This window comes from Cladophialophora carrionii, assembly GCF_000365165.1.
Source record: "Cladophialophora carrionii CBS 160.54 unplaced genomic scaffold supercont1.6, whole genome shotgun sequence".
Classification (NCBI taxonomy): Eukaryota; Fungi; Ascomycota; class Eurotiomycetes; order Chaetothyriales; family Herpotrichiellaceae; genus Cladophialophora; species Cladophialophora carrionii.
This window is the reverse complement of record NW_008481831.1, coordinates 2132675-2156473: the sequence shown is the minus strand read 5'-3', so window position 1 is coordinate 2156473 and position 23799 is coordinate 2132675. Positions and strand designations below refer to the sequence as shown.

General features: G+C 54.6%; 12 protein-coding genes across 12 annotated transcripts; 5 read left to right on the top strand and 7 right to left on the bottom strand.

Moving 5' to 3' along the window:
* Window positions 1–100: 100 nt before the first annotated feature.
* G647_07746 (tRNA-intron endonuclease) lies at window positions 101–1048 on the bottom strand (the record flags this gene model as incomplete). Its single annotated transcript, XM_008732058.1, has 1 exon — window positions 101–1048. One exon carries the CDS (start codon window positions 1046–1048, stop codon window positions 101–103), a length of 948 nt encoding a protein of 315 aa, XP_008730280.1.
* Window positions 1049–1952: 904 nt separating this feature from the next.
* G647_07745 (uncharacterized protein) lies at window positions 1953–3221 on the bottom strand (the record flags this gene model as incomplete). The annotated part of the gene is made up of 2 exons (XM_008732057.1): window positions 1953–2671; window positions 2780–3221. 2 exons carry the CDS (start codon window positions 3219–3221, stop codon window positions 1953–1955), a joined length of 1161 nt encoding a protein of 386 aa, XP_008730279.1.
* Window positions 3222–3512: 291 nt separating this feature from the next.
* On the top strand, window positions 3513–3996 carry G647_07744 (uncharacterized protein; the record flags this gene model as incomplete). Its single annotated transcript, XM_008732056.1, has 2 exons — window positions 3513–3838; window positions 3891–3996. The coding sequence occupies 2 exons, from the start codon at window positions 3513–3515 to the stop codon at window positions 3994–3996; spliced, it is 432 nt and encodes a 143-aa protein (XP_008730278.1).
* A 107-nt stretch (window positions 3997–4103) lies between these two features.
* On the bottom strand, window positions 4104–5122 carry G647_07743 (uncharacterized protein; the record flags this gene model as incomplete). The annotated part of the gene is made up of 2 exons (XM_008732055.1): window positions 4104–5025; window positions 5079–5122. The coding sequence occupies 2 exons, from the start codon at window positions 5120–5122 to the stop codon at window positions 4104–4106; spliced, it is 966 nt and encodes a 321-aa protein (XP_008730277.1).
* A 614-nt stretch (window positions 5123–5736) lies between these two features.
* G647_07742 (uncharacterized protein) lies at window positions 5737–6342 on the top strand (the record flags this gene model as incomplete). The annotated part of the gene is made up of 1 exon (XM_008732054.1): window positions 5737–6342. One exon carries the CDS (start codon window positions 5737–5739, stop codon window positions 6340–6342), a length of 606 nt encoding a protein of 201 aa, XP_008730276.1.
* A 506-nt stretch (window positions 6343–6848) lies between these two features.
* On the bottom strand, window positions 6849–7481 carry G647_07741 (uncharacterized protein; the record flags this gene model as incomplete). The annotated part of the gene is made up of 1 exon (XM_008732053.1): window positions 6849–7481. The coding sequence occupies one exon, from the start codon at window positions 7479–7481 to the stop codon at window positions 6849–6851; it is 633 nt and encodes a 210-aa protein (XP_008730275.1).
* A 1096-nt stretch (window positions 7482–8577) lies between these two features.
* G647_07740 (aldehyde dehydrogenase) lies at window positions 8578–10130 on the bottom strand (the record flags this gene model as incomplete). Its single annotated transcript, XM_008732052.1, has 2 exons — window positions 8578–9902; window positions 9965–10130. The coding sequence occupies 2 exons, from the start codon at window positions 10128–10130 to the stop codon at window positions 8578–8580; spliced, it is 1491 nt and encodes a 496-aa protein (XP_008730274.1).
* A 3881-nt stretch (window positions 10131–14011) lies between these two features.
* G647_07739 (uncharacterized protein) lies at window positions 14012–14962 on the top strand (the record flags this gene model as incomplete). Its single annotated transcript, XM_008732051.1, has 1 exon — window positions 14012–14962. The coding sequence occupies one exon, from the start codon at window positions 14012–14014 to the stop codon at window positions 14960–14962; it is 951 nt and encodes a 316-aa protein (XP_008730273.1).
* Window positions 14963–15322: 360 nt separating this feature from the next.
* On the bottom strand, window positions 15323–16389 carry G647_07738 (uncharacterized protein; the record flags this gene model as incomplete). Its single annotated transcript, XM_008732050.1, has 3 exons — window positions 15323–15837; window positions 15961–16219; window positions 16282–16389. The coding sequence occupies 3 exons, from the start codon at window positions 16387–16389 to the stop codon at window positions 15323–15325; spliced, it is 882 nt and encodes a 293-aa protein (XP_008730272.1).
* Window positions 16390–18337: 1948 nt separating this feature from the next.
* On the top strand, window positions 18338–20158 carry G647_07737 (uncharacterized protein; the record flags this gene model as incomplete). The annotated part of the gene is made up of 1 exon (XM_008732049.1): window positions 18338–20158. One exon carries the CDS (start codon window positions 18338–18340, stop codon window positions 20156–20158), a length of 1821 nt encoding a protein of 606 aa, XP_008730271.1.
* Window positions 20159–20699: 541 nt separating this feature from the next.
* Window positions 20700–22026, top strand: G647_07736 (uncharacterized protein; the record flags this gene model as incomplete). Its single annotated transcript, XM_008732048.1, has 2 exons — window positions 20700–20920; window positions 21006–22026. The coding sequence occupies 2 exons, from the start codon at window positions 20700–20702 to the stop codon at window positions 22024–22026; spliced, it is 1242 nt and encodes a 413-aa protein (XP_008730270.1).
* An 11-nt stretch (window positions 22027–22037) lies between these two features.
* Window positions 22038–23495, bottom strand: G647_07735 (pantoate-beta-alanine ligase; the record flags this gene model as incomplete). Its single annotated transcript, XM_008732047.1, has 1 exon — window positions 22038–23495. The coding sequence occupies one exon, from the start codon at window positions 23493–23495 to the stop codon at window positions 22038–22040; it is 1458 nt and encodes a 485-aa protein (XP_008730269.1).
* Window positions 23496–23799: the final 304 nt, after the last annotated feature.

The following is a 23799-nucleotide window of genomic DNA, read 5'->3' as shown; positions in this document are numbered from 1 at the left end:
GCTGGACTCCACAACCCAATCCTTATTACAGCCCGTGGGCTGTTGGCAGCCATGTCCGAGGTCGAATATGCAGTACCCTGCTCGCTGGCTCAGCAGCTCGTTACATGGCCGCCCATTCGACACTAAAAGTCCTGACACCACCTCCGGTTGGGTTGGCGCCACCTAGCAAGAAACCTTTCTTCACACCGGTACCCAGCCTACCCCCGCCGACGATATCCATGAGATCGATCTCTTCATCCCATTCCGTGCCGATGGCGAGGAAGTGAGAGTGAAAGCGGAGGGGGTCGCCCGGATAGACGGTGTATTGACACCCAAAGCGAAGGCCCGGCGTCATGAAGAAGCCCTTGTCATGGAGATGTCTGTACAGAGGGTAGCTTGGAGGAAGGTCCTCGATCGTCGACTGAGGTGCAGAGAGAGGGTGAGGGAGAAGCAATCGGGAGGTCGCAGGAGTGACTCGATAGGAACTAGATGTTGCGGTGAGAGGCAACACTTTGACGGGAGAGACGTCTTGAACGACTACTTCTTCGTCTGCTGCTTGGACTTCTTCCGCGCCGCCGTGTGGTGTGACAGCTTCGTCAAAATCAAGCAGGTCATTTGCTGGGTCAACTTGAGTAGATCGTGACGGATGGGCTGATTTCTTAGATTGTTTCTCAAGACCACGCCTTTTGGACTCCATTTTTTCCTGGTCTTTAGCTTGCTTAACTTGATTAGATTGCTTCTCAATTCGTGCGAGATAATCCGCCCTTCGAGCTTGATCCCCCGACCGCACAGCTTGGGCGTGAGCTCGAGCGTCGTCCGCAATAACTGCTATGTTCCGTTCAACAAGTAGCTCGGCCTCTTCTGGCATGATCTCGATGGGCACACCGAGGAACAAATTCTGAGATGGAGCTATGGGGAGGGTGCCGAGAGCGGTGCCACATATTCGATGCTCTCGGCGAAGCCAAGTTACTATTTTGACATCGAAAAGGAGGTATCTGCCTCCTACCAGTGAAATGGCCACTGGCAAGTCCGGCGAGAAATCGAAGCTCAGATCTGAAGAAGCGTTCATCGCCCCAGCCCTGCGTGGTTGGCCTGGAATGTTTGCAGTCAGCGACCTTTTCGACTGGTTGGGCTGAGTGGTCAAATTGACGGCGAGTTTGAGGGATCATATGTTGACATGAATTTCGTTTCAATCACGTGGCTTCCGAAGAGGCTCTCAGGGGATTGACAGATTATGAAAAGTTGTTCTAATCATGCAAGGCACAGTGGGTGGTAGACGTGGAAGGATTGACTCACCAATTGGGCTGAGGGTCCGTCTTGAGGGTAGCGAGGATGCTATAGCATAATCCTTACGCTTCCGTAGACGTGCGATTGATGAGGTGGGAGCTCGAAGGCCAGCTTCAAGCGGTGGAATGGGGTCTACATGATTTGTCTCTGTTGGAGGGTGAAGAAGAGAGTGAGTGGAAGGGGAGAACGCAAAATTCAAATCGGCGTGCCTGACAGAAATGGTCCACCTGCCGAGCAAGCGCGGTCAGGCAAAGTCATATTCTGTCAGACACAGAACCAGGCCAAAGCCAAAGCTCAACCTCGTCTCTGACATTCAGCCTCGTCCGTTTTCTCGTGTCCTCGTACTTCGGACGGGCTGCCACTCCACCATGGGCATTCTTCTACTTCTGTCCTTACTCTTCTTTATCCCACTATTCTTCTTTCTTGGTAAGTCTTGGTGGAGGCCCGCTTGTGCTGGGTACTGATGAGGCACAATAGCTTTCCTTGCTCTGTCATCCTGTTTGGGTGACAGATTTCGTGGGCGAATCTCTGGCTCTGCTGTCCGCCATGGATCTTACGACTCTACGTACTTCCGGACCATGACCAATCCGGGACCTTCCTCCTCCGAGCACATCGAGATGGAGACTATGCTCAACAAACACGGATGGCACTCTGAGGACGAGATCTGATGACTCCTCATGAGAGCCTCAAAATTCCACGTCAGATTTCTTCGTTGATTTGTCCGAGTCTGCTCTCTGTTGAGCATCTGTGTCACCTTCGATGGGGGGCAGGTTGAATGGCTTGATGGTGAACTTTCTCCGGCTGAGAGTGAAGGTCCAGTCATTCTCAGACGTGCCAACCCCACTGCCACGGTCGTGCAGCATTGGCAGACGATGAACTTGCAGCAGTCCTTGCGGCGGCTCTTCTGATGTGCCGGAGGGACCACGAGTGGCGTTGCTATCACCCTCGGCGGAGTGGGGAAACGGGGCAAGCTCAAGAATGCCATCGTGCAGGAGTTCCATCCATCTGACGAGTCCAGAAGACCTAGGATACAGTGATAGTGGGAGTGACATCATCATGGTCAGGCGGTCTGGAAATGCGGCGAACAGGGCACGGATGCCATGCATGAATTGGAGGATGTACTGTGGTTGACTTGACCATGGGGGATAAATGGCTGGAGATAGCATCGAAGGAATGACGATGCGGTGGACTGTATTCGGCGCCGAGCTTGAAACAGACGCTTTCAGCTGTGCGAGGACGGCCGTCAACGGTGACTGTGTCGGGTTGGCACCTAATGGAATGAAGGCCAATTTGGCCGAAGCTGGGTGGATAAGCCTCTTGGTAAGATCGAAGGTATGGCAGAATGTAACGGATGCTCCCTGCCCGGTTGTCCCGCCCTGTGGGCTTCCCGGGGCCTGCGATCGTTCTGCAGGAAGAAGAGAAATGGTCAGTGTTGGTAAAGAATATGGATGAGATGGGTTCAGATCGAATTGGATTGGGGGTCTAGCTATGCTACGAGGACAAATATGCCCACCTCTTGATGACGGGTTTGCCCCAAATTGGCCCAAGCTTTCGTATCTCCATGCGATCTTCATCTTCTCGGTCTCCGCCGGTGTCTCTCTCATTTCGCTCTCGCCCACCACGCCCGGCAATTCTCGACCCCAGTGCTCTGGTAACGCAACGACGTGAACATGGTGACCCTGCAGTAGACCTTCAGCAGCATAGAATCTCAACAGCGCGCCGGCATAGTCCGTCGTGCCGCTTTCCTCAATCAACATTGAGCACCCGAGAGCAAGTCCGGAATGTCCTGCTAACAGTGCATCGAGGCTGGCGGTGCCGGTCGACGTCGTTAACCGTCCATCAACAGGTGAAGGCCGTACTCCGGGCAGTTGAACCAGGGCTTTGCTGAGGACTTGCGGAGAGGCATCCGACCGTGTTGAGCCTGAGAGGCCTACATTGCGCTTCCGGAACGACATTAATGCTACATTCGGATCGTGTGGGTGATGTACGCAGTCCTGATAGCAGAGAGAAGACAGTGGTCTCAAAAGACAAAATTCATTTTTCGTTTGCGCAGAATTGCCGCAAGTTCTGCCGTACATACTTCACCGTACATACTTCACCGTACATACTTCACCGTACATACTTCACCGTACATATTTTCAACCAGGAAATTCTTTCGAAGGACGCGACCTTGAAGTCCTGCTGCTTTGCGCCAACTCTCCTACGATCTGCTCATCTAGCACGCCAGTGTCGAACTCATCGCCAAGATGTCTGAAAACATACTCTTCGAAAACAGCTTCAAGATCACAGACATCAATAGCGCAAAGTATGACAGAGTCTCCCGCATCAAGGCCTACAGCGAAGGCTCCCAGGATATTCTTCTTACTCTCGATGTCAACACCGAACTCTACCCTCTGAACGTCGACGACCGCATGACAGTCGCGTTAGCCGTTTCTCTAAACCTCGACGGAAGCAAAGACGACGGGAAAGGGTGGAGAGAAGTGGGCAGAGGCGAGCAGACTCTGGCCGACGAGTTTGACTATGTCTGCCATGGGAAGATCTACAGGTTCGAAGAAGGCAGCGGAGACAATATGTGGGTGGCATGGAATCACTGTTACAGTGGCAAAAAGACTGACTCTGTGTAGCAAGGTTTACGTCTCCTTCGGCGGCCTACTTCTGTATATGGACGGTCCTTACACCCTTCTCAACGCGCTGAGGATCGACCATGTCTATCTACTCATGAAGAAATAAGTGGGCTTGGTATTGAGCTTGCGGCAAATGTCTTGCCTGGTCGACTGGAAAGCACAAAAAGTCCATTGAGCGAAGGCGTTGGAGGATCCTGCTTTCTTACACCAAAATCAGGCCGTCGGGAATTCCAACTTTCTATGCAGTCTTGTAACGATCTCGATATAGTCGGGCTCGTTGGCCGCCGTCAGGATCCCGTGTCGTACGAAGAATTCCAGCAGCAGGTGAGCACAGTTTGGCTTGAATCGACCTTCGGCCATGGCTCTCTGAACCTGTTTTACTGTCAGCAGCTGGAAATCGATCGCTTCATCGTCGCCGGGCTTCGGTATCGCATCTGGAGGCATCTTTAAGTCATAGATGTATTGGCACTCCGGTTGACAGAGCCCTGTCTCTCCACCAGCTCTCGAGTCTCGAACATGGAAATATGTCAACGTCCCGCAAGCCTGCGCAGTGCGCACAAGATCTTCCGGCAGTGATGCTTCCTCCTCACACTCTCTGACCAGACACTCGAATGGCTCCTCTCCAGTGCTCAGACCTCCCGCGACTGTGTTGTCCATCATTCCGGGATAGGTCTGTTTGGTCAAAGCCCGCCGAGGCGCCCAAATCTTGAGACCGTCGTCAGTCTCCACATACCCTGTCATGTGCACGCCATAAGTCACGACGCCGAAGAGCGGCGTTGCCGACCGTTCCATGCTCAGCAGGAGTTCTCTGTTTGGACCATATATCGGGTATCGCTCGTTCCGCCAACCAGCCAGGACAGCAAAGATGCGCTGTTCTCGGACGTGTTGCAGATATTCCGCTAGAATGGCATTGCGCTTGTCGAAATCCGTCACGGGTGCTGCGGTTTCATCTCGTGGCTGGAAGATCAAGCGTTTGTTCAATTCATCGAGCCTCCAGTGTTGAGTGAGCGGGAATTTCTCAGCGACAGCCGAGGTCATGTACCCCAGACAGGCGTCACAGCCTTCTAGGTAGAAGTGGTAGTAGTCATTCCAGACGGCCTTGAACTTTTCAGGATCCTGTGCATGGTATGGAAAGCTGCGCGGTCAGTCTCGAGAGCACAGCAGACCAGATGTTTGAATTTGACTCACTTGTCGCATTCGTTGGCCAGGTCCAGATTCGACTTGTGGGACATCTTTAGCCAAGGAAGTTCAGTGATGCCTTACGCCTGACCACTGTCTTTGCTGTAGCGTGGTGAATGGAAATCTCGCCGGCTGCTCGAAGCTCGAAAGGGCAGATTTGTCTCTGCGTCCGAGGTTGTCGATACTTTTCCTCTCTCAGTAATTATGTACTAATTAAATTACCGCCGACCATTTGCCTCATAGCGCACGTCAGTCAATCAGTCCCTGCGTTCAGCCGCAAACCTGTGACCGTCGAGGGACCCGCCTTAAAACACCTTCCCAGCATGATCTCGTCGTTTTCCAAGGTCACCACCCCGCGGTTCTGGGTCTTCGAGCAGGTCTCACTGGCGTGCGGCACGAATTGAGCGTGCGGACAATGCACTGACCGACCGACCATGAACTCAACCTGATGATCTCTGCTCCATTTTCCTGATCATGCCTTTGTCTTTGTACATTTGCGACCCGTTCACAACATCAGCAAGCAAGCCATTCATCCCACGACTGTCTAAGTACAGCTAATTGCAATATCCCTCCTGGTGGCCACCCCTCTCCGTCCCACCAGATTTTTTTCAAGTAATTAGGACCGTCGGCGTCACGTCCCACTACAGTATAGACCCGACCAGCAACCATGTTCGGCGTGTTCGTTCCAACCCGACCGGTCATCCCAGAGATGGCGACCGTCGGCCCCAATCAATTCGCCGTCTCCTTCCCGGCGACACCTCCCTTCCACAACGTCGGCGTCTTCTTACACCCGAATAGTCCTCTCCCCCCGGACACCGCAGCGGGAGTGTACATGCAACTGCCCGGCGCGCCGGGGTTCCGCTTCCTCGGCGCCCTCGCCAACGAGAAACCCTCGGCCTTGTTCCGCGTCAATTTGCCTACCACCACCGCCGCCGCCGCCGTCGGGGACGTCAACCTAGGCGTCTCGGTCGAGCCGGTGCAGAACATCCAGGCGCAGATGGCCCAACTTCAGCAGCAGCAGCAGCAGCCGCTGTCGCCACTGTCGCCAACTTCCAACAACAACGACGCAGCACTACCCAAACGACCGCCTCCGGATACGAGAGTGCTGGCGCAACGAATCATCAAGAATGCGTTCAACTTCCTCGCCAGTTTTGCCGGGAACACGGCCAACGGGATCGAAGTCGTGCCGTTGAAGAGTTTCCAGGACTGGTGGGCCAAGTTTGAGAGGAAGGTGCAGAACGATCCGGGCTTTTTGGAGAGGGACGAGGAGTGAAAAACATGGGGCAAGGGGGCAAGGGGGGCTAGGGTTGAATGTATCGCTTCCGAACGTGTACATGTGTATGTGTATGTGAAATGTGAACGTGATTGAGTATGCGATTGCGACGGCTAGGAGCCAAAGGAGCAACATATTTTGATTCCACTGCACGTGGCTACAGACGTGGCTGTCAAGGCAAAGCTGAGAAAGGTCGGTCGGCCGGACAGAGATATGGACGTGGTTGTTGTTGTTACAAGGGAACCAGCAGTATCGCCCAGACAAAGGCAACGCCGCAATCAACAAGTACAGAACTTCCGCACAGCGACCTGCGGCCAGGTACAACCCGCCTCTCGACAGCGGTCACCGTCCCCACCACGGACGCCCAGAGGATGCACACCTTCTACTGTATGTACCTTGTATGCTAGTTGGTGCCAGTACAGTCTCTTGGGAGCCTGGCTGACGATGACTTGACCGAACAAGGCCAAGCAAACTCAATCACGCGTAGGCTCGGGGGCCGGGACCCATTACCAATTCATCGACAGGATCTCCTGCTTGGACCAATACTTGCGCATGTTCTCTGCGCCCAGCATCCTGACTTCGTCGTCCAAATGCGCCCAAAGAACCTCTCCAAACGTATCCATGACGGCCTTCAACTCGGGCAATCGCAATTCCTTCTCGCCACTCCTACAGCTGTCCAGGTACTCCTCCATCTTCTCCAGCCCTTCGTGGATGGCCTCATGCTGCGATATTAAGTGGTCCTTGGGAGCGAACCCGGGCATCCGCTCGGCCAGCTCGGGGAAAACGTGCTGCTCCTCAATGGTGTGGTGGACCGTCAGAGCACGGCAGAAGTGCAGGCCCTGCGAGATAAAGGCACGCAGGGACATGCCCGCAGGGCGGGAGCCAGTCTCGCAGGTCTTGTACAGAATGTTCCAGGTGTAGCGGAAATGGTTGTGGTAGGCTTCCATCATGACAGCCAGCCTGTTGTACGTCCTGAAGTCCTGGGTGGACAATTTGGGCAGCGCGGGTTCGGCGTTGGATTTCTCGGCCAGCGTCTCAGCTGCTGCGGCTGATGCAGATTCGGCTTCACATGATGATGCAGATGCCTTTTGTTCGGCGGCGGCGGCGGCGTCTTCTGGGACGGGAGATGTTGACGCCATGTCGGTGGAGGTGGCGACCGAGGAGATGTGCTTTGCTTGGACGATGTTTGACTGAGAAGCTCCGTTTATGGAGTATAACGACTGATGTCGGTCGGGTGATGAAGTCGAGGTCGAGAATGGCGGGGTCTCTTGGATACGATTCCCCCGTTGAAAGAGCACCGTACTGAAAGTCCGGACGGGGAGTTTTATCTTCAACGACTGAAGTCTCTTGGTGGCGTTCCGACGTGCGTCTGGTGTTGACAGGGTCAAGGCAATCGCTATCGCTATCGCTAGCATCAAGGTACTAAAGAATGGCAATGTCCAACGTCTCATATGAGTGACTCCTAATGCGTCAATCAAGTCGTCTCCTCCGAGGTCCAGAGCAAGACTTCCCGCTCCCTATGGGCCCTTATGTGGATGTTGGCGTATCAGATGGCAACCGTCCAAGGCGAATTTGAGCGTGGGATCCCGCACAAAAGTCGCCCTTCAGCATTGTATAGCAAGCATGATGAGTCTGGAAGGGAGACGGGGCGAGTTGTGTCTGAATAGGATCAGGCAAAGAGTAGGGAATGACAGGCCGCAAAAAAAAGCAGGGAAGATAATGATATCAAGTCTACACGTTTGCCATCCGACATTTGTATCGAGCGAAGATTGAGATGCAGCGAAGCCAGGGAGCCAATGAGCGACGAGCTATTCACGGATACGCCCGGCCCGAGCCAATCGCAGATGAAAGTCGCCTCGCGTGTCATGTGATCTCCGGCATTTCTCGGGCGAGACCTTTTGCCGTCGTCAGAGTCACGGCACTGGGAGCATCTGTGTGGGCGTCTCTTCAACTCATTCGAGTCCGAGTCCGAGTCATAAACGGTAGATTGCATCAAGCTGATGGGACAGGGCACTTGCTGTTGCACTAATCATTTCTCATTTGTCATTTACACGCGCGCACTACCTAACAATATGCATGGTATTATCCGGCAGCGCCAGTGTCCTGCGTAGCCCAGATGATCATCGAGGCAGAACACTGCAAAGGCTTTTGATCATCCCAGCATAACTGATTTCCATGCTCTGCGTTTTCGTGCTTTCATTTTGGACCATTACCACCACCAACGCTCTGTATCATTTATCCAAAGAGAGCACCGCCGAGCCGGACACGGACGGACTTAATCTGGGTGTAGTTGGCGAGAGCATACTTGCCGAGTTCACGGCCAATACCGGACTCTTTGAAGCCGCCGAAGGGCACCTGGTAGCTGATCATGTTGTAGTTGTTGACCCAGACGGTACCAGCCTTGAGGGAGTTGGCAACACGGATGGCAGTGTTGAGGTTCTGGGTGTGCACGGCAGCAGCAAGACCGTAGGTGGTCTCGTTACCAGCCTTGATGACCTCCTCCTCGGTCTCGAACTTGCTGATCGAGCAGACAGGTCCGAAGATCTCCTCTTGCATGATCTTCATGTCCTCGCTGACGTTCGAGAAGATGGTCGGCTGGATGAAATAGCCTTCGTTGCCGTGGCGCTCGCCGCCGGTCTCGACCTTGGCGCCAGCCTCCTTGCCGGACTGGATGTAGTTCATGATTCTGTCGAATTGAAGTTTGCTGACTTGAGGACCTTGGAAGGTGTCGGCCTTGAACGGGTCGCCGACGACGTTCTTGGATGTTCGCTCCTTGAACGCCTGGATGAACTTGTCGTAGATGCCAGATTGGACGTAGATGCGCGAGCCGGCGCAGCAGCACTGGCCGTGGTTGAAGAAGATGCCGAAGTTGACCCACGAAATGGCGTCCTCAATGTTTGCGTCGTTGAAGACGATGTTGGGTGACTTGCCGCCGAGCTCGAGGGTGACCTTCTTCAAATTGGACTTGGCAGCGGCTTGGAGAATGGTTCGGCCGACGACGGTCGAGCCAGTGAAGGCGACCTTGTCGATGTCCATGTGCGAGGCAATGGCGGCACCAGCGGTCTTGCCAAAGCCAGAGAGGATGTTGACGACACCAGCTGGGAAACCGGCCTTCTCGACGAGGGTTGCAGCGAACAGACCGGACAGAGGAGTCTGCTCAGCGGTCTTCAAGACGACGGTGTTGCCGGTAGCCAAGGCAGGTCCGATCTTCCATGACCACATAAGAAGAGGGAAGTTCCAGGGGATGATCTGACCGCAGACACCAACGGCTTCGTGTCTCGTGTAGTTGAAGCTCTCTGGGTCTGTGTCGATGGTCTTGCCGTGGATCTTGTCTGCCCATCCACCGTAATATCTGAGGCAGCCGGAGGAGAGCTGAACATCAACCTTGGCCATTGAGAGGGCCTTGCCATTGTCCAGGGACTCGATAGCAGCGAGGGTATCCGAGTATTCGTCGAAGAGGTCGGCGAGCTTCGTCAGCATCTGACCTCGGACTGAAGGGAGGGTCTGAGCCCAGACGCCATTGAAGGCTTTGCGGGCGGCCTTCACGGCAATGTCGACATCTGGGGAGTACAAGATCAGTACGAGCTTACGAACAGGACGCGCGTTCTCGAGGACAACTCACCCTCGGGACCGGCCTCGTGGACAGCGACAATAGGCTTCTCGTTTGTGGGATTGATGGTCTCGAAGGTCTTGCCCTCAACACCCTTCACCCACTTGCCGTCAATGTACAAGCCAAGCGGTTGCTCGTAGGTGATGCTGGGGGTCTCGATCTTCTGTGTCAAAGACATCTTGTCGTGTTTTCTGAGGTAAGTTTTGGAAGGCTAGAATGGGGTATCACAAAAGCAGAGAAGTCACAGACTTTAACAAGAAGGAAAAGAGAGCAGGCGATCAACCGAGGACAGCGAAGACTGTATTTGAAATACTCAGGCGCGGGGAAGGCTCAGCTCTGCGCAGGGAAGTCATATCCACAACAGAGCTTTTTCGCTTTCCTATAGACCGAGTCAGTCGCCGCTAGGATTGGAGTCATGATCCACTGATCCAGAGCTCGTCCGACCGAAGGTGAGAGGAGTGGTTGGAAGGCGCTCGAGTTCCGTCAGGGAGCCTAACTGCGGGGTTTACGATCAGGGTCTGACAACGGGCCGGCGACTCTCACTGGATCAAAGGAGATCCTGACGGTTAGAGATGGAGGTCTGAAGGTCGAAAGCGACTCTGTTGCTTCACGATCGGGCAAAGCGATTGGCTGCACGGCAAGACTAGGCCGGAGAAGCAGCTGTGGCAACACCCCGAAAGAGGGGTTTGGACGTCGAGATTCTGTTTACGTGTAGTATGCCGCATATGTTTCGGCTTGTCGTGGACGGTGCTGGCTGGAAGGATCGCGCTGGAGCAGCGCACGTAATGTATCCTTTCTTGGGCCAGATCTGACCGGACCAGCCTAGCCGAGCACTAATCACTGTGTACATTGCGGAGAATCGCAGATGGGCTGCGACATGAACTTTCCATATGTCGCAAACACAGAACACGCCTCGATAAATACATGCTCTGGGCCCGATGTCGAGGAGAGTCCCAATGCCGGCCCGAGACGATAATTGAAAGGTGTCCGGAATATCAAGAAGGTTTTCTCATCCCTTGTTGATGAGGAACGCGATTTTGGTGATCGTGCGGGAGCGGTTCGGGCTTGAGGACTCGAGGCTAGTGCTGCGGATAAAGGATAGGCACGGATAGGTTTGTGAGGACAATGTAGCGAAATGTAGCTCGACGCGATCTCTCCCGGACCTTCCCTATAGAAGCGGGGAGATATTCCTCCGGATAACCAAGGCACTTGTGATTACATATTCTCTACTTCACACTTGAGGGTCAGCATAAGCGTCAGTATGAGCGGTAACTCGCCTCGACCAGGGTTGAGGTGATTGTCTTCTCAGGAGAAAAGCAAGCCATGGAGGGGCAAAACAACAACAAACGAAAATGAGGGGCAGGCACGCGCAAGAACGCGGGGCTGTCTGCCTGTGGCGTCAAAACGCCGCAGCCCAGAGCCAACTCGGCCAATGAAACTTGTCCATATCTCCTAGACTGATCTGAAAATGGGGGCTTGACGTCCATAATTCCGCTGCAGGGAATCCAAGGCAGCGGATAGGTTTCCGGCAAGAGAAAGAGGGGAGCGAGCTCCTAAGGCTCTGCTCTGATCCTCGTCCTTGGACTGACCTCGACACACCTCTGAGAAATACCCTGGTTCGCTGGTGATACCAGGCCACCCCACTTCGATGATGCTGGCACGGTCGGATGATGAATACAGAAAGTAATACAGTGCGGATGAAGTCGGTCTACCATTAGTGGGAGCCATGATTATCGCGAATGACTAAACAAGGCTGTTGAGCTCGCTGAGTCGTCATGGCCGTTAAGTGTACGAGTAGAAGCACCGAAGCAGCATTCCTGAATGTATGGAGTTCGGTGTATCTCGGTGCACAATTGTCCGAGTAGTGCCGCGGTATAAAAGGTCACGTGCGGAAAAAGCAATTGATATAATTTACAAGAGCCAAAATTTGGCTGACTGTCATGGTCGAAAAGTTAGGAGGTTGCCTTGAGCTTGTGAACGTCGCTTCACACTCCCACTTGTCCAGTTGTGCCTTGCTCGGAATTTCGGGTCGTTCTTCTACTCGTGTGTGTAAACCATGATGCTAGGGAGCGTTAAGCAATGGAAATTACACTTGAGGGAAGCGATTCTGCAGAGACATTTCCACCCGGAGTTGGCGGCGTGAGATTACACACTGGCAAGATATGCGAAGTTTTAGGCTCGATGTGGGTGATCGACTTTTTGTTTTTCGTTCCAGCGGTGTATGTCTATTCTTTGGCTGGTTCGAATTATGTTGGACTTTTTGTGTCTTGTGGCTTGCACTCGTGCGTCAGAGCTGTGTGCCAAGACCATGATCGTCGAGCTCCCGCTGCGAGCCTGCCCAGAACGGTACTTCTCGAGATGGTGACTTCTGGCCACAACGGTTACTGCCTCGCCTACCTCGTGTCCATCGCTTTGCGCCGTCGCCGACAACTGGAGACGCGCGCCTCCATGACCACAACTGCCTGTAATTTCTGGGCACCCTCAAGAACGCCGTTCCACATGTGGCGCTCGATTATGTGGCGCTGTTGTGACAACCCTTTGCGCAGGGCGCTCACACAGTCTCTGTAACCGCAATTTGCACTGGGTGAGCGATTACTCTAATGACATTAGAGAACTCCGAGACCAGACATTCCCCTTCTCGACATGGGTCGGTAACAGAGTCTGCCCACAATTCGATACATCTGAAGTGTTTACCTTTGTCCACCAGGGTTCTGTGACAGCCCTCCTGGTGTCAAGTTTCCACAGATCGCTCTTCTCGATATTTCTACTTGGAGACGCCGACAGCTACTTGTTATCTCATATCTTCATCCTGTGGCTCTGAGCATGGCTGCCAGCCTTCGATAGGCGATGACCACAACTGTGCAACAGAGGGCGGAGATCAACTCCTCACCCTTTTATCTTTCCGAAGGCCTAGGACATAGTGTTTCCGCATTGCGTCACGAGCACAGTCAGAGTCGCGTCTATTCCTTGCCTTGGGTCTCTCGCTAATCGTCTGATCATCGTCTCCGTCCCTGGCACCCGAGCAGAAGCTCACTGTCTAGCTCGGAACAAGGTGAAGGTCAGCTGACGACTTATCGAAGGCTTATCCTTCCTGCCAACTTCAAATGCCAGAAGTCAGGATGAGTTGATCACGTCCGCGATGGTCGCAGTCTTGGTGCCATCAGCACGTCTGTGAGCATTCTGTCGAGGAACCACAAGAACGAAGGCTTGAAGTGGTTGCTAACATTCTGGGCATAGTAGAATTCCGACCGAAGTGACGAGAGAGGCCTTGATATATCCAGCAACATTCCGGGTCTGCTGAGGATGAAAATCCAGACGGACGTCAGAAAGAGGTCCACGGTCCCACGGGGGTCGCCCAGAGACTGAGAATCCGAGCATTTCATACCTCGAACCGGATTTCAGACCTGTTTAACTTCTATATGCTTTGTCCGAGCCCCACAGTTTGTGACAGCGGACTTCCGCAAGAAGCAGCCCTCGATACAGAATAGGAAGTATTCTTTGAGAGTCCACATGACACCTTCAAGCAGCCCAGTATTTCGCGGTACTCTATGGAGCATAGCGTCACTGTCAATCGTGACGCTGGCTCAACGTCTCCGGCATTGTGAGTTAAGTATCCTTGTTCCAGCAAGCCATCCCGTTTCATCCCCGAGTCTTCCTGGCCTGTGCCTTTCCGTCCTTTCCAATCGTGGCCCATAAACTGCAGAGAGAAAGGTATTCGACTGGCGAAATATATCGGTTACCTTGCAAGATCCAAGCTTAGGCGACATGATAGGCCTGAATGAGGCAAGTCCAAGCCGTCCGTTCACGTGACTGTGTCAAATCCAGAGCCGCCGAGTCAGCCGCAGCTGAACGCTTGGAGCATTCTGGACAAGGCCACTCAGCTAGCCATATCGGCGGTGACAAGAGTAGTCATCAGTTGTTAGTCACAGGGTGCGCCGAAGCCTGGTCTCTTCATCTGACTGCGCAACTTCTCTTGGACAGATCTGACCATTATACAGCATACGCTGCGCTCATCTACCATCGTCCACTTCGGAACACCGTCAGCGCATCACTCCCGGCATGGTCATCCTAGGCGGTCTCGAACTCGTCGCAGCAGGTTACCTGCTGAAAGAACTGCACAATGACAGCAAAGAGGAGGAAGAGAGGGAGCGTGAGCGGCGAAGGAGACGGAGACATCATTCTCGCGACGACCATCATCGACCCCATCGCCACGATGACTCGCCTCCAAGCCGCCCGAGCCGGCCGCCGCAGCAACAACTCCTTCCCCCCCAACAGGGTCCCGCGCGACCGTATAGTGCACCCCCACCGCAGAACAGACCGCAAATGTTACCGGTAGCCATGGCAGCTACTGCTGCGTCAATGTGGCCTCGTCCTCAACAAGGTCCGCAGCCGCCCCAACCACGGCCGCCGCAGAGCTATCCAACGTGGCCACAAGGTCCGCCTCACCAGCAACCGATGATGCAGCAGCGACCGCCTCAGCCGCAGCCACAATGGCAAAACAGCCCTCCTCCAAATGGCCAATCTAACTTCGTCCCACCGCCTTTGCAACGACCACAGACGAACTCCTTTTATCCCCCACCAGGCGTTCACATCGATATGAAAACAGGCAAAATCCAACACGACATGCTCCCTCCAGAAATGCCCCGTGATGCAAAGAAAGGCGGTGAAGCGAGAGAATACTACGAAGGCGGCCGACAAGGATCGTACGAGCGGCAACGCGAGAATTCAACGACTTCGCAGCAACAACAGCCGAGGCCGCAGTACCCTCAGCCTTATGGCGGAGAGCAGGGTCCGCACAGGTACTCCCAGCCGCAGATCAACGTCGCGCCTTCGAGTCATCCAACGCCGACGATTCCGCAAGGGTATGCGGAGTTGGATTCTGAGACGCCGGGGCGGTACAGGCCGTACGGGGATGACAAGGCCGGAAGGGGGAAATCTAACTCCTTTTCCAGGCGGTATGGCGACGAGGATATGGATCTGAGGTCGCCGCCGCCAGCGTATCGGGAGTGAATGGGAATCACTTCCCGATGTCGGTTGCCATTGGCTTCGGATTGGAAGCATACGACCACCCTGGCATTGACGCTTTTGATCTCCGAGCTGCTGTCGAGATCTAGAAATATGAGACTGGTAACGAGACACATGGGATGATGAAATTTTAGGGAGAGAATCTGTGAGAATAATGAGATATCGGAGCATCGACCGCGAGCTGGCCTCGTAGGTCAATGTGTCCTTGTTGCAAACTCGTGGCATTGAGTACATTTTTAGAGTATGTTGCAACCCACAAGCATGGGACATTAATCGCGCGAATATGCTGCCGCTCCAGCATTACCTGCCTTCCCCACTCGGCATTGATTTCAGCCCTCCTCTTCTTCACAACGCAAACACGGCAACAGCGCCCGCAATCACCATACCGGCAAGGCTGGATCCCAGCTGAGCGGCGCCGCCAGCGAAGGGGGACGTACTTGCAGCTGGACCCGTGGCAGTCGCAGAGACACCGGTCGTTTCTGCAGCCACCGTGCTGAGGGTGCTCGCCGTCACAGCCGCGGTGGTGGTGGCGCCCGCGGCCCACGAATTGCCGTCATAGGTGTAGACCACGGAACCGGAGGTGGAGACGATGACCGTCGTCCCCGGCAACTCGGCCCAGGTGCTGGCCGTCGGGCTCGCGGTGGTGGTGGTCCAGTTGCCAGACGTGGCCCAGGTGTACGAGCCGGTTTGATATGCCGGGGGTCCGAGCACGATCGAGCCGCCTCCGCTCACGGGGACGGTCGTGGTGGCGGAAAGAGAGGCAGAGGCAGAGCCCGAGATGGGAAGTGAGGTAGGAGGCGACGACGGGGAGTCGGAGCTCGCGCACTCGTCGTTCTCGAGCACCGAGAATTGAGTCGAGTCTGGGTTTTTGGTTGTTAGTATACTATTTTCATCGACCCATTCACTCCATTTTTGCCCCCCCCTCCCCCACCCACAATATGGCGTGGTTGCGCTGGTCGGGGCAGAGTGGCGGGCCGACTTACATTGGAATTCACCCGTGCCGTCGACAATGATCAGCATGCCGTAGCCCGTGCTGGTCGACTGCTTGCCGGGCGCAAGGTCGCAGGGGACTTTCCAGTCAAAGGACTTTTGCGACGCGGGGAGCCCTTCGGCAATGGCACTGTCGGAGAGGACGCAGTTGGAGCCGGGCCCGTGGCAGAGCACGAGACTGACTGTCACGCCGTCGGTTGCATGGCTCGACGGGTCCCAGGTCACGCTGAAGTCTTTGCCCTGGGTGACGGACTGGAGGGTATTGGTCGTCAGTTTTGGGAGACAGAGCGGTTTCCGATAGGGAGTCTACGTACGTTGGACGTGTCTGGAGTCAGCAGCGCGCCCCATGTCTGATCTTTGGGTTGGGTGAAGGCGTGGGCCGCGGTCGCCAACCCGGCGGCGAGAAGGATGAATGACTGCATGTTGGCTGTCGGTTGTTTTGTCGTCGGCCAGTTAATAGGCTCGAGGGTTCGTGTCTTGCAGCGAGGATAATGGCCTGACTCGGAGAGGCCGATTTGCACACAAGTACAGAGTACCTTGCGATGTAATGAGCGTGGGATGGGAGTTCAACGTTGGGGTTCAAATGAGTGACTGAGAAGCAGCAAAAGTGTATAGAACGACAGACCAGCTGAGGATTGCTGAAAGACGAAGAACCGGCAAAGGGAGCGGACGAAGACAGGCACGCAAGCAAGCAAGCAAGCAAGCCCTCAGGGTTGAACTTATGAACGAAACCGTGAAATTCAAGTCAAGACTCTCAATGTGGACCGCTGGACGTCGTTGACTTGCTCAGCCTCCGCTACAACCCCGTGTTTCATCGGATCGGGAAATTGGCTGCTCGCGTGTCGGAACCCCTGGACGAGGAGCCCAGTCAGCAGTGAAATGAGATCGCCGGCAGAAGATTTCATCATACGTAGGTCATCTCTGGCAGAGCAGCCGACTGGCCTAGCACGGATCCTCGTGAACGATGGAAGCAAGAGGAAAGGTGACATTCCTCGCGTGGTGTGGTCCTCGTAAGTAATTACTCGTACTGCAAGAGCTGAACCTTTCCGCGCGATGGGCTCATTAGGCGGTGATGGAACAGGAGGTGAAACCAGGAGAAAGCGATCCGAGCGAAAGACGCCCTCCAGTCTTGGTCTAGCATTAATCGCCCGGGGAGTGATAGGCATTACTACGAACGTGGATAGAGTCGGTAGCCAGAAAACCTGGTGTAGGTCGAAATTGATGTCGATGCTGACGTTGGAGCTGGCAGTGAAGGTGTGGTGTGGTGCCTTGCATGCTTGACCTCCCGAGTTCCGCAAGATTGACGATCTCGCTCGGGCCATTGCTGTACGAGTACGGAGTACGAGTACCGGTTACCAGTAAGCAGTGGATGTGGGGGTGGAGCAAGAGAGCTGCCGAAGCCAGAGGACGAAGCACCCACGAGGGACCTCGTACCTAGGGTTAAGTAAGGGGCATGTCTGTCGGGGCGCGTCATCTCAGGCACCGTGGCGTCAGGGCACAGGTAAAGGAATTGGGGGCGATTTCGTATATTGGTGCTCGTATTGCTTGGCTGAAAGATGCTTTCGCCATTGAAGAGTCTCGACGTGTTCGGCCATTAGTGACTGACTGCACAATGAGTAACGGATATCAGCCTCTAGCTTTGGCGCGGTCATGTACCAGTTCGTGTGAACCAGCCGTGCTTTGGGTGGTGGACGTTGCTGGGCACAGTCTACACAGTATAACGTGGCCCGGATTCTCGACAGGGAGCCAATACTGCCTGAACAACGATGGTACCGTTGAGAGTGCAGACAACATTCTTGACTTGCTTGTGTTCTTGACTCTAGCCAGAACTATTCCAGTGAGCTGGCACCCCAATCTCGACCCTGTAAGCCCAAGCTGTCCTTGAGCCTGGGTATGGATGAACTCGAATCATTGAGTGGTAAGATAAGTAGGGACGCTGGAATCGTCCAAAATACCCACAGGCCTCTTCAGTGCCATGCAATGCACTGACCTTCGTCGAAAGCCACCTTCTTTACTCCGTAGAGGCCTTCACTTTACCTCATCCATCACAACACAGGAGCTGGAGACCAACTTGCTTGAAGTCCGAGTGTTGCAGAAGCTCGTCAAACCTTCCTCCCCGCACAATCCCCGTTCACTGCCACGACGTCGCCAGATCGATGGAACTCGTCTGCGTCCCGCTCACCAACACCGGAGCTTTTATCGATGAGTACACCACGTTGACAAGTCTTCGAATACTGGCCTGACGGTCAGCATGATTCGGTTTCATCACATCTCTGTTCAAATGGGCTGATTCAGGTCGCTTCGGTCACCCTGCCAACTTTTATGGAAGTGCCGATCCGGCAACGGCTTCCATCCAGCTAGAACGCCACCATGTCGTCTTCACCTCCCGTTGCAAAAGCCAATGAAGCACCTTCAACTTCGCGTCGTGTCGTACCCAGCAGGGCGAGCCAAGACCTGGACGGCAACGACCCTCCTGTCGCACGGATGCGAACATCTCGCGAAGTCGACGGCGATACGGTCGAGTTGCGGAAGCTGTACCCCCACTCCCCCCATGGCGGGCTTCTACCATCAGAAGACGAATTTTCAGACACTGGCAGCGAAGGCGAAGAGGACGAGTTGTATAAGAGACGTCGGCTAAAGCGCACCGCCACACAATCCAAAGACTACACGGACGAGGAAGAAGCGGCTGTTGTACGCAAGCTGGACCGCAAACTCGTGATATTTCTAGGCTTCTTGTACATGCTGAGTTTCCTTGACCGCTCAAATATAGGGAACGCACGAATCGCAGGACTCGAAAAGGACTTGTCGTTGTCGTCTTCACAGTACGACTGGCTTTTGACCGCGTTCTACATCACGTATATTGGCTTTGAATGGATGATTTTGCTATACCGCATACTGCCGGCACATATCTACATCTCTCTCTGTGTGCTATCCTGGGGTCTTGTAGCCAGTCTACAGAGCTTGACAACCTCATTCGGCCAACTCCTCATCCTACGAGGCTTTCTTGGAATCACCGAGGCAGCATTCGGCCCTGGCGTGCCGTTCTATATGACATTCTTTTATAAGCGCTCGGAACTGGCCTATCGCGTCGGACTGCAGATCTCCGCTGCACCACTGGCGACCAGTTTCGCAAGTTCGCTGGCTTGGGTGATCGTCAAACTGAGCCAGAATGGGCCCGTCGCGCCGTGGAGGGCATTATTTCTGGTGGAAGGGTTCCCAAGTATCTTCACCGCCGTGGCAGCGTGGTACTGGATCCCAGATGCCCCTGCCAAAGCCAGATACCTGAGCGCCAGGGAAAGAAAGGTCGCGGTCATGAGGCTGCAGGCTGAACAGTCGACAACACTCTCCCACGACAGCTCGTCCTCGAGCGCGGTTGCCACATTGGCTCAACGGCTCCAGGTTAAAGAGATTCTGGCCACAGTCCTCGACCCCAAATCCTACCTCACGGCTCTGATGTTTCTGAGTGTGAACGTCTCGTTCAGCTCGTTGCCGGTCTTCCTGCCCACCATCATCAACAGCATGTCCTTCTCTCCGCTGGCATCACAAGCCCTTGCCGCTCCACCCTACCTATTCGCCTTCGTTTTCGTGCTGCTCATCGGTCGATACAGCGACAAGATGGCCGACTCAAGGTCTTTGTTCCTTATCGGCGTGGCACTTCTCAGCGCCTTCTCGTACGCCGGGATTGCCCTCGCCGGCTACCTACATGAAGAGTTAGGCGAGACAGGAAGTATAACGGTCCGCTATGTCGCTGTATTCGGCGCTGCTATGGGGTTATTTTCCTCGGTCACCCTTATCATTACGTGGACTCTGAACAACCAATCCACAACCACAGGCAAAGGGACAGGACTGACCATCTTGAATATCGTTGGACAGTGCGGTCCGCTGATTGGTGTTCACTTGTTCCCGGAGAGACACGGGCCCTTTTACGTCCCTGGCATGGCTGTTTGTGCAGGCTTCATGGCGGTTGGTGTGGCAGGCTTGGCTTGGGTGCTGAGGTTATTGCTCTGGAAGGAGAATAACAAGAATGGCAAGAATGGTTTTGTAAGTGGGCGGGAGCATGGGTTGGATGGGGAGTATGAGTTGATGAGTAAAGAGGAGGAGGGAGGTGAAAGAGGAGATGAGGACGCTGAACAGAGTTTGATAGGGGGTTCGAGGAAGGTCCCTGGGAAGGCATTTCGGTATATGCTATGATCAATGGTACGCACAGGCCGAGCAGCTCTATACAGATGATGTTGAGCAAATGAGACCATGTCACTTCCTCTTGGCTGTGTCGGCAACTGCTCCTTGGATGAGTGGCTGCTCACAGCAATAAAACTAGTCTCGTGGTCCCTCTCCACGGTTTGTCACTCTACGACCATGAAAGAATGTGCCCTCGATCATGAATGACGTGCTTGCCGCAACTCTAGGGATTATGAGCTTGCACTGACACCAGCCGTGGCGAGTTCCTTTGTTGGTTGCGATAGAAAATTCTAACGGCAGAAAATGTCCGTACGAGACGTTGGAGCAGGACCAAACGCTCAAAGTACATACTATTCAATTCGCTTGACAGCACGCACCTGGACTGTTCCCGCCGATGTAGAACCAGATACACGCCCGAATCGACGTGTTCCGGATGGAGTATGAGACAGAGCGGTCGCAATAACGACATACAAAGTCGCCTTGAGAGGCAAAGATTCCGCGCCACCAGCACTGGCTTGAATTTCCTACGTGTGGAATCCTCGTTGAACAACTCATGGAGCAAGGGCCCGCAGTCCCAGCCTACATTTTGCGAGGCCACGAGGCCCCCGTCCACGCTCTCCATTTCTATGCCGACAATTCATTCCTGGCGTCGGGTGACAGCGACGGATGGATGGTTCTATGGAGTCTCTCGTCCAAGCGACCGGTTGCAGTGTGGAAAGCGCACGAGGCAGGTATCCTACAGATCCAACACTGGACAAAGGACAGACTGATCAGGTAAGCAACATCTCTCTCTCTCGCTCTCACTCTCGCTCTCATCCCGCAGCATGGCAACTAAGAGAAATCACGACGGCTGGCACAGTCATGGCAGGGATCATAAGCTCCGCGTATGGCAAGTCCGTCCTGAAACCCTCGCCAGCTTGAGCAGAAAACTGCCTGCTGAAGCAGCCATCTCAGCGTCAGATCTACCTCAGCCATGGCTCCTCCATTCATTTTCCGTCAGCGCGCTCAACTTCTGCGCCTTCTCCACGTGCAATGAAGACACGGCGGGAGAAGCAGCAGGAGAGGTGCCTTCGCAATTGATCGCTTCACCCAATGGGCTCGACTCAGGCGGCATTGACATCTTCCAGCTTCCATCCGAAAAGAGGGTGTCGCAGATCGGGTCCGACAAGAATGACCCGACAGGGATGGTTATGGCGGTCTCACTCTGGCACCAGCGAGACGAGCCTTCATCGAGACTCGTCCTCGCTGCGGGCTATGAAGACGGCCGAGTCACGGTGCATGTGCATCAGGGCGATCTGGACGGTTCCGCGCGGGCAGCAGGTCAAACGTGGAAAAGAGTCTTGATCGCCAAACCACATATACAACCTGTGCTCTCCGTCAAGATTCTCCCTACTCAATCACAGTTTCTGACCTCGAGCGCCGATGCCAGCATTGCCAAGTTCTCTGTGCCCACGCTCTCGGAGACAGCGGTCCACGAGACGCGGCCCGACAAGGCCGTCAACACGAAACATGCCGGCCAACAAGGCCTCAGCATTCGCTCTGATGGCAGGATCTTTGCGACGGCCGGCTGGGACGGACGTGTCCGGGTCTACTCGTACAGGACGATGAAAGAACTGGCAGTGCTGAAGTGGCATAAAGTGGGAGTCTACTCGACAGCGTTTGCCGACGTCAGCTCGGAGGACGATGTCGACGTGAGCAATGGATCCGAGGAGCTCACGTCTTCTCCCAAGTCTACACCACCAACCCCTGCTCCTGGCATCTCAAGACCCATGAGCGCCCTCGACCTTATCAAACAAAAACGAGAAGACAAAGCCCGACGGATTCACTGGCTGGCTGCGGGTGGCAAAGATGGCAAAATATCATTGTGGGATATCTATTGAACAACGCGTGTTCATGCTTTCGAGTCTTCGGGCTTGACTGTCGTCTCCTCCTCGACCTTGGGTGATCCCTCCTGGAGAACAGGCACCGACTTTTGTTTTAGTCTCTTTTTGTTCAACATATGAGTGGGATATGCTTTGATCCTTAATGATTTGACCTTTCGAAACGTCTGTGGACTCGCCGTCCGGGGTTGGGTGGCCTGCTGGTCCGCGTCCTGCGGTTCCGTGGCTTCATCCGCCACCCCTTCACTTGCCGCATGGCGTGCCGCTGCCTGCTGTCTTCGTTCCCTCCTCAATTTCACATCAACTTTCGGCTCCAAGATGACGTTGTCGATCAATCTGACGCTTCTCTGATTCAGCTCCTGCTGCGTTTTGGGACTGTCCACAGGAGATACGATCATGGCCGCGCTCAAGATCCCGCCAATGTTGGGGTTCAGTTCTTCGTCGTCCTGGATGGAGCCCATGGTATCCGGATGGGACATGGCGATGTAGTCGACATCAATCTGACCACTGGGTCCTACTCGGCCGTCACTTCGAGACCGAGTCGCGTCCTCTTTGAAGACGTCAAAGGCCGCCGCACGGAGGCGTTTCACTTGCAAAACGCCGGATTTGTACAGGTCCTGCGCGGCGAACAACGCTCGTGACAAAACGGTGGCATCCTCCCTGCGCTTGTCACCCAGGTATACATTTCGGCTACTCATGGCCAGCCCGTCCGGTTCTCTTACCGTAGCCACAACGCGGACCTCCGTGGGTATGTGAAAGTCCCTGACCAGGCGTTTGATCAGGACGGACTGCTGGATATCCTTCTGCCCAAAATAGACTCGGTCGGGCTGTACGATGTTGAACAGCTTCATGCAGACAGTCGCGACGCCGCGGAAGAAGATGGGCCTCGATGCTCCTTCGAGCTCGGATCCTAGAGGAGTAATTGTGACGAACGAACCATGGCCCGCAATGTCCGAGGTGGGAGGTAGAGTAGGGTACATGGTCTTCACCGTCGGGGCGAAGATCCCACGTATCGAAGAGGGCCTCCGGGGACTCATAGCCTCGGCGCCCTCGAGGTATTCTTCTTCCAACTTCTTCAACTTGGCCAGGTCTTCTTCCCACGTGACAGGATAAGAGTCCAAATCTTCGTGTGCGGCGAATTGGGTCGGGTTGACGAAAATGGATACAAACACGTGGCTATTTTCCTTCAGGGCGCGTCGAACGAGAGAAAGGTGTCCTTCGTGTAGGGCTCCCATGGTGGGGACAAAGCCCACCGTACTCCCATTGCAGAGAAGCCGCCTGCGCACGGCACGTAACTCGTTGGTGTTTCGGAAGACAGGGAATGGGCTCGCATCACTAGACGGAGACGCAGAGCCATGCGTTCTCGCAAGCACCGAAGAGCTTTCGTACCGTCGACAAGGGCGTCCTCGGTGCCATGTTAACCGTTGGATCGGTCGAAGTGCGGACCCTCTCAATGCTGCTCTCTGCATGGTTTCTGGTTCGCAGGATGTGGCTGAATGCTAGGAAAGGGGGCTGTATGTGTCGTGGTCTCAAACAGCAGCTTCATCTTGACGCCTGGAAACTCGCCGCGCACCAGAGGTGAGTCGAAGAACGCATGATACAAAGTGCAGCGTAGATTATGTGGGCGGCGTAGCAGCGTGTTTGAGGTGACTTTGATAGCAGCTCCGTCACCGACGCCCCGCAGCCACGTCCGGCCAATCGGAGCAGAGCTTACTCCGCAATTTCTCCACCGGCATCAAAAAGTTCGAGATCTGCGTCTTTCGGCCTTCAGAG